Genomic DNA, 8,954 nt, shown 5'->3' with positions numbered 1-8,954 from the left:
GCCAACCCCCCCCCATGGAGAATGGCAGATCTGCAGGCTGCATACCAGTGATCTTGGCGAAATAGCCGGGATCACTTGTACAAAACAGGCCGCGGCTTCCCTGCTGTACATTTAGCCCTGCTTGCCTTGTGGGAAATCTGGCCCTGCCCGTCCTGATATCCTATTAGAGGAGTGAGAAAATCAGGAGGGTCATGCAGAGCCGGGGATTGAGGGGTGGTGTAGGGGGCAGCCAGCCAATCCATAGGTCCTCATCGCTATGCTAGTCCAGAAGTGAGGTGGAGACACTCAGAATGGACATTTAGAAGCCACAGATCGGGGTCCCTAGAGTACAGTGACAAGTGAGACCGGACGATATACAAGGTGACACTGTTCGTCACCCATGCTGAGAAATTGACCAGCACACTGATAAATAATGACACAAACTTCCCCAATCTGGACACAGGTAACACCCAAAAACAGCACACACTAATATCCACAGGACAGAGTGCCACCACATGCAGTGTGTCAGTCCACATACAACATGACTGCCGTGATCAGGGTCCTTAGAATCATTTGGACTGTCCCTAGGTGGTCCTATAAGGCCAGGACATACCATTTTATATCCAGGTAAAGCTCTTTGATTATACTACCAGGAGGAATAACTCTCATCTCCAGACAACTAATATTTTGGATCTAATGAGAGATGAACATTGGAATCTGAACATATTATCATCCCACTTTCTATCTCTAATGATACAAGGACTATGAGGGTACACAGATCTGAACACTAGAGGTCAACATGTTGTGTGCTGAGACCTTGGCACATGTGTCCTATGTATGTGGCCTGTACATCCTTCAGGAGGGCCATTATTTGCCCAGATGCAGTGCCCATATCGGGTGTGACTTGTGGCCTCCAGGAAGGGGGGAATGAGCCATATTCCTGTATGATCTGCCAATCTACCCCTCAATCTATACACGGTGCAGCCTCTGAATTATGTCCTTCAAGCCCCAGGCTCCTGTTATCTGGATATACAGTGTGTTATTATGATGAAACGTTGCGGTTCTGGTGAAATACTTACGTCACTTTATGGATGGCCGTTGCGGTTCTGGTTAGGTGCTGCATTTTTTTGATGTTTGAAGTCAGAACTGCCGGGTCTTTTACTGAAGCAAATTTATTGAAATCAAAGTGTATTATAAAATTGCTGGAGTACTGCATGAGGGCGAACTGGGGAGAGGAGAGACAGAGGAGGCAGCAATGTGAACAATGACCACCCGTCTCCACACCGCACTATAATACATACATATACGACCATGTACAGGGGGTTACCTGGGTGTCTGTCTTGCTGAATGATGTCATAACTCTAGACACAAAAGTTAACATTTTCGTGAAGTCCTGTGTGGCAACACTGCCGGATCCATCAATCAGGAAGACGATATCAAGGCTGAAAAGGTTACACTCTGCAAGAACAGAGAAAGACAATGAGAGACAGTGAGAGAAATCCCGGAACCCCGGAGCCGTAGCACACCGATACCAGGATGGATATTTGTGTCATGACTTGTCTTTATGGGAAACAAAAATCACCAGCACTCAGAAAAATAATCCAACATGTCCATTTATTGGACATAGACGTCACAGCAAACAAGAGCCAACGTTTCGAGACCACATAGGGCCTTTTCCTTGGGGCAGGACGTGAGGTCAAGTCTCTTTGCCTTGCACGGTGCCATCCGTGACTATCACTGCAAGCACCATTTTTTGTATTGGCCCAGACTGCTGCAAGGTGTGCGGAGGAATCCCTTATTTATCCACTGTTGTCTTTATGGGACACATTTGTTTGTCATTCAATGTTTGGTGTATGATGTATGGCACCCCCTCTTCATCTTGCCGGGGCTCCTCAGATTCTTCATCCTCCTTGTCTTGCTTCTTGTTCCTCTTTGCAGTGACATATTTCCTATGTCAGTAATGGCGCTCCCTACTCCTACCATTATAGACCCCTATAATATAAAGTAACAATACAGGGGATGGTGGGAATCCCTAACAATGGGCACAGCAGGTGTACAAACCCAGGAACCCAGCACGGGGGTGGTGGGAGCCCCTTATAATGGGCATGGCAGTTTTAAAGACCCAGTGCAGGCATGGTGGGAACATCTCTAAATGGGTAGTACAGGTGTGCAGAGCCAGGAACTTAGCATACAGACATCCCCAACAGATTCTCTAAAAGTAAAAAGAAATCAGTAGAATGAATAGGTGCCTAGCATCTGCCAAACACTGCAGATCTGGATGGAATGACCCCTTGGGGTGGGAGAGTTTTATTTTTATTATGTGTGTGGAATAAATAGGTTATGTGCCTTCAGCTTCACTTGGAATCCAATCATTATTTTTGGGTGAGCCTGGTCATTATTCTGTGCTCTTTGTACATACACGTTGTCTGCAGGTCCTCTGATGTATAGTGCGCTGGATTGTCTACTGCATACAATACACAGAGGAGCCCACATTACTGTGCAGGCCACACATATTAATCATGGCGCTCCAGCTGGGACCAGTAGTTATAAGGACAGCAGAAACCATAATACGATGTGAGGATTACCTGGTAGGAAGGCCGGTAGTGCACGCCGGGGCTGCGGCCTTTTTAGGTCTACCTGGTAGCAGCGTCCATTAACATAAATATTCTCTCCGCACACTCTCTGTAGAGTGGACCCACAAGCCTGTAACAGACAGGAAAGTATAATATTATAATATATATAAAACAGACAAACCGTCCTTGTTCCCTCATTCATTGGTGGAGCAGATGGCTCCGCGTTTCTTCACATTTCCATCACAGACAAGGCAACGGTACCCGGAATACTATGTTGAGGTTTGTCAGGTCCATCAGCCCGACACAGAGAGTGGCCACTGTGATGGCCAGCCAATATAACCTGAGCATAGGCCACCATTTGTCTGACCTCAGACAGCTGAGTCCTTGGGCCCTGCAAACTCTCAGAGAAGTTGGGAAATCAGACATACAGAGTCACATACCAACAACTGCGCCGAATTGTCTTGGACAGCCAGAGAGAGTCCAAGTGATATATTAATCCCATCGTCTGACCCTGCAATGACCAAAATAAATCATGTATTACATATCGTACACACGTCTGATGGATCTAGAGAACTCCTGTACTGTGTGGAGCTGGAAAGTAAAGAATGGAAGGCGGTGGAAGGATGTTGGGTGCGAACAATATGTCTTAAGGTTCCAGCACAGTGAGCAAAAAGAATCATGGGGAGTATCACTACTCCAGGAGGTCCTGATCCCTCTATATAGATCTTTATTATCACTAGAGGGACCCCCAGCAGGAGGAAGGAGGTCCTGATCCCTCTATATAGATCTTTATTATCACTAGAGGGGTCCCCAGCAGGAGGAAGGAGGTCCTGATCCCTCTATATAGATCTTTATTATCACTAGAGGGGTCCCCAGCAGGAGGAAGGAGGTCCTGATTCCTCTATATAGATCTTTATTATCACTAGAGGGATCCCCAGCAGGAGGAAGGAGGTCCTGATCCATCTATATAGGTCTTTATTATCACTAGAGGGATCCCCAGCAGGAGGAAGGAGGTCCTGATTCCTCTTTATAGATCTTTATTATCACTAGAGGGGTCTCCAGCAGGAGGAAGGAGGTCCTGATCCCTCTATATAGATCTTTATTATCACTAGAGGGATCCCCAGCAGGAGGAAGGAGGTCCTGATCCCTCTATATAGATCTATCACTAGAGGATCCCCCAGCAGGAGGAAGGAGGTCCTGATCCCTCTATATAGATCTTTATTATGACTAGAGGGGTCCCCAGCAGGAGGAAGGAGGTCCTGATTCCTCTTTATAGATCTTTAGTTATCACTGGAGGGAAGGGACCTCTGTTTGTCTATAGTCCATCCCAGGAGGTCCAGAACATAGCACACAAAGGAGAAAACACCTCTGTTGTGAGATGTCTGAAGGTTCTTATTCCTCCAGGTCACATGGTCTATCTGTAAAATATAAGTCAAGGCAACTGGACTCGCTGTATTTTTCTTGAAGACGTTTCACTGGTCATCCGACCGGCTTTCTCCATTCAGAATGACTTGAGCGTTGTATGTGGCATCTATTGTCTGCCACATACAATGCTGTTTTTACACCTCTCTCTCTGGGCGGGTTAATAACACCTCCTAGACCCCAATTATGCAAATGCAATCAATGCTTGGTTGTGACTAACAGATAATGCAGATTGGAACAACATTCACCATATTTATTCTCAGAGAGTTTTCTATACAAGTCATTCTGAATTGAGAAAGCTGGTCGGATGACCCGTGAAACGTCTTCAAGAAAAATACAGCGAGTCCTGTTGCCTTGACCTATTTTTTACTAGGGCTGTTACTGATTAAAAGTTTCGTGTTCCATTAATCAAAATTTTTGTAATTTAATTTCGATTAATGATAACGCAGATACAGATCCAACTACATTGGCCTATACACATACAGCACAGCAATGAAGTAATACAATGAACTAGGATCACAGTAATCCAGCACGTTATTAATCTCACGCGCCACACTCAATATGGCCGACGCTCGAGTGGGGCAACTCAGAATAATAACGTGCTGGATGAGTGTGATCCTAGTTAATTTTATGACTTCATTGCTGTGCTGTATGTGTGTAGGTCAATGCCGCGGCTGGCGCTCCTGCAGAACAAGTTTCTTAGGCAAACTCACCGGCCCAAGTGGCTCCGTCGGCTCACGAAGGGAAGGGGGAGGAGTCCGGTGACGTCACGGACATCGACGTCACCGGACTCCTCCCCCACTTCCCTGCGTTACCCGTCACGGACATCAACATCACCGGACTCCTCCCCCACTCTCGCAGGGAAGTGGGGGAGGAGTCCGGTGACGTCGATGTCCGTGACGGGTAACGCAGGGAAGTGGGGGTAGAGTCCGGTGACGTTGATGTCCGTGGACAGGATCTCCGACGGGACTCCCGGAAGCCGGCGGAGAGGGGAGTGTTTTCATTAGTGATCAAAATAATTTTAATCAATCAAAACTTTTAACGATTAATCGGGTAATTAGTCGTTAATTTCCGCAGCCCTAGTTTTTTTTTTGCAGATATATCTCTGTTGCGTGGATCTCTTTCTGTCTTGTTTTGCAGAAGTGTGACTTCTCAAGGGAACTGAAATTGTCTCTTTAGTTCTCCAGTTTTGTATTTTTAAATGAACTTCCACGTCTTGGGTTTCATTTCGTGCAGAAAATTCTACCAAAGAAAATGATAGAGCTGACTGTCCCCCTTCCTGCTACCACGAGCCGAGAATTTCCCCTCAGATGAAGATACCGGGAGCGTGAGCTGCTGGGACATCTGCAAAAACTCCCTCGGGACTATTTACACAATTATGTAGCAATTCACATTCAATGTTGAAGACGTTTTGCTGATCATGAACATAGCTGTGTCAGGAACATACCCAGGGCCATCTTTAATATTAATTGGGCCCTGGGCAAGACTTTGCTGATGGGCCTCCAAAACCCTCCATCACCTGACTTCCCCCCCCCCCCGCCTTCCCTACCCAGACCCCTGTATGCGCAATGGACTATGTCTATATTATTTGTAGAATGCATATGTTAAAAATGCCGTGCACCATGCAGCAAGTGTTTGGGGACATGCAATGGAAATGCAATTCCGATTTTGCTAAAATAACCCCGTACTGGTACATTTGTTCTGTACTACTTAATAATAGAATAAGACTTTTGTGCCCTCCACCTCATTCTCCTCTGTGCCTGCTGGATCTATGTGACAGGCATCGGGGGGAGACCACTGCAGGAGGCGGGACATAGACACTGGCAGTTTCTAGCCTGTGAAGTGACAGGCTGGAAACCACTACTGGCCGGTCTCCCCACCAGCAGTGGCGCTTTGCTTGTTCTGTCTGCTGCTCGGGCGAGAGGGATGGCTGCTATGGGCCCCTGTAAATGATGGGGCCCAGGGCAGTTGCCCCTTTTGCCCTGCGGTAAAGACAGCCCTGAACATACCCCAGCATGTACAGTAGGGTGACCATTCGTCCCTGATTTCCATCAGTCCCCAGATTGAGGAGACCGTCCCCGAACAAATTATGTCCCCGGAAATATAAAATAATAATAATTTTTTTTTTTCATACTCACCTGATCCCAGTATCCACCGAGGAGCCCAGCCTCCCGTCTCCCGCGCTATCAGAAGCTGCATACAGAGCGTGTACAGGTTACTATTTAAACCGGCGCACTGTATGCAGCTTCTGAGAAGATACGTTACTAGCATAGCGGGGAAGCCGGCTGCACATTTTGGTATCATTCCGCCTGTGACAGGAGGCGGGGCTATAGAGGAGGCATCGGCTTATGCGGCTCTGCTCCCTCCGCTGCCGCCTTGCTTCCTCTAGCGCTGGCTTCGCTGGCACCGCTGATTCTCTCCCGCGGCTCTTCAAGTTCCCACTTATGCCACCACGGCCATGGGAATGGTCACAACTAGGTCTTATTTCTGGGGTAGGTCTTATTTTTGGGGAAACAGGGTAATAACGCAGCCTGTCAGAAGCTGCATACAGTGTGCCGGTTTAAATAGTAACCTGTACACGCTCTGTATGTAGCTTCTGACAGCGCGGGAGACGGGAGGCTGCGCACGAGCTTCCAGCTATAGAGCGGTCAGGAGCCTGGCTGAAATCCCGGGTAAACAGATGATCAAGCACAGCCCTGCATTCAGGACACAGTAAGGCCTCCGGGACTATCATGATATCAATACAAGATTAAGAAGGAAGAGTTACCAGTGGAAATTTCGATTGGGCTGCATTTGCGTTCCTGCGGGTCACAGCGAAACAACTGTCCAGTTTTATTAACGGCGGTTTGTTGGAGTGGAGCGCTGACTATCACCCTGCAATCACACAAAACACAGAGATGAAATTCACAGTTCTGAGCTGCAATTCAGACAACAGTCGTATGTTATAAGACACGGAGGTGGAAGGTTCGGGGAATGTGCAGTAAGACTGATGAACCCTCCTTGAGATGAGCCATCGGGACTTCGAATGGTAAAGTGAACCTACAGGGGCATCCATGACCTCCCCGTCCGAACCTCTCCATGGATCTGCCAGAGGCTGTCTGTACATTATGATGAGTGGAGCTTCCTGTGGGACACATTTCGGTCCACCAATGAATGGACCGGCGCTACCAGGCTGTGTGTCCTGTAGGAAGCTCCAACAAGAAGACCGCTGAACAGAGGTTCACAGGCAGGAGTGAGGACGAGGAGGCTTCAGATGTTCACACCTGTGTTAGGGCCTGCACTGGATGCACTGAAGAACACACAGTGTAAGGTTTTATGTATCCCTCACTCTACCCATAAACACCAACACAGGTCAAATGTAGGTGGAGGTTATTGGACTAAGCCTTTGGACCTCCAAAGCATCTGTGGTCCTTGAGTGTCCCAGGAAACCCATCATTGCCCACATTGCAGAATAGAGGATGGATCCCTCTCTTACGATTTATCCAGCTGTACCACTTGATGTCCGAAGCTCAGATCCCCATTCTGGAAGACGATTGGACCCTTTGTGTCCATGAAGAAGGCCCCGGCGGAGGAGAGCACTGTGGGAAAATGAGAACATCAAACTGAATAGGCATCTAGGAAAGTTCTGCCCAGCTAATCATTTTATTTCTGACCTTATCCAGAAATACCAGAATCACATCTACAATACAACCAATGCAGAATTACCAGGTGAGGTCACACGGTGGGGCTGGATGTCATGTGACACGGCAGGGTCATATGATGGGGTCACGTAGCAAGGTAACAAGTGAGATCACATAGTAGGTATCGATGTGAGGTTATGTGAACATGTCATGCTCAGATGGCATGGCTGGATGTGGGGCCACAATGCAAGATCACAGGGTGGAGTCACAGGGCAGGGTTAGCTGTGTAGTTAAGTGTTTTGGCTTTGGGGGGAGGGGCATGAAATGTAAAAAAATGGACCTTGCATTTATGGTATAGATCTACTTTAAAGAGGAAGTAACACAAGCGTGAACTTGAAAGTGCAAAAGTCACTTATATTTATCTTGTTGTTGTAACTTTTTTTTTGCCCTTTTTGTTGTATTTTATTTTTATCACGTGATCCTCCTCCTCAAAAAAAAAACCCCAAAAAGTTTACAGAACACTTTTTGGGCCTTTCCCTTCATTTTCCTAAATAGCAACTAAAAAAATAAAAAACCCTCCCATCCAATGACTGTGCACCTCCATGTACTGTCCTCCCATCCAGTGACGGTGCACCTCCATGTACTGCCCTCTCATCCAATGACTGTGCACCTCCATGTACTACCCTCTCATCCAATGACTGTGCACCTCCACGAACTTCCCTCCAAGCCTGGGGAGGTGGGGAGCAATCTTGATACTAAAATTCTGGACATGTTTAAGGCTAATAGGCAAGCTATTATAAAAAAGGGGAGGGGGGGGGGGTGCTGGGCACTGCCATGGGGGAAATGTAACAAAGCAGTGGTTGGTCTGAAGTGACCGGAGGAAGTAGCAGCCACAACAGATCTAACAAAGCTACAGGACAGTTCTCATACATATGGGTCATACACATTATCCCTCTATATAGATCTATCACTAGAGGGATCTCAAGCAGGAGGAAGGAGGTCCTGATTCCATACACATTGGTCATACACATTTGATTTGTCAGCTTCTTTTCTCGCAGTACTGCAGAAGTGATGTCAAAACAAAATGCAGAAACACTCTTCATGATTTTCTGAGAGACAACAGCCACAAATATTGCTCAGCGGCTGCACAGTATGTACGCGGCTCGGTCAGTCCGGAATATAAGAGGGATAGATGAGGAAGGTTTAATCATTTTTCCACCTTTATTTTTATCTTTAATATTCATATTTATTGCGATGTTTTTTTCTGAATCTTTCTTTTTTTATTATTATTTGGTATTGATGCAAAACATAGCAGAGGCCAGCCGCATCTTCAGCTCCTCTGCTCTGCGCTCCTCCTCTG

The 8,954-nt window shown here is 47.0% G+C and overlaps 1 protein-coding gene across 1 annotated transcript in view; it reads right to left on the bottom strand.

Moving 5' to 3' along the window:
• LOC108801695 (integrin alpha-M-like) overlaps positions 1-8,954 on the bottom strand; it is a 44,339-nt gene that overhangs the window by 32,447 nt on the left and 2,938 nt on the right. The window contains exons 2-7 of the mRNA XM_018573599.1: positions 7,450-7,552; positions 6,742-6,848; positions 2,993-3,063; positions 2,565-2,682; positions 1,307-1,437; positions 1,059-1,204 (exon numbers count right to left, since the gene is read on the bottom strand). Of these exons, the coding sequence (XP_018429101.1) occupies positions 1,059-1,204; positions 1,307-1,437; positions 2,565-2,682; positions 2,993-3,063; positions 6,742-6,848; positions 7,450-7,552 (676 nt within the window). The remainder of the gene's footprint in view (positions 1-1,058; positions 1,205-1,306; positions 1,438-2,564; positions 2,683-2,992; positions 3,064-6,741; positions 6,849-7,449; positions 7,553-8,954) is intronic.

This window comes from Nanorana parkeri, unplaced genomic scaffold, assembly GCF_000935625.1.
Source record: "Nanorana parkeri isolate BGI_ZX_2015 unplaced genomic scaffold, ASM93562v1 scaffold2446, whole genome shotgun sequence".
Taxonomy (NCBI): Eukaryota; Metazoa; Chordata; class Amphibia; order Anura; family Dicroglossidae; genus Nanorana; species Nanorana parkeri.
The sequence above is the reverse complement of the archived record's forward strand: the minus strand, read 5'-3'. Positions and strand labels throughout refer to the sequence as shown.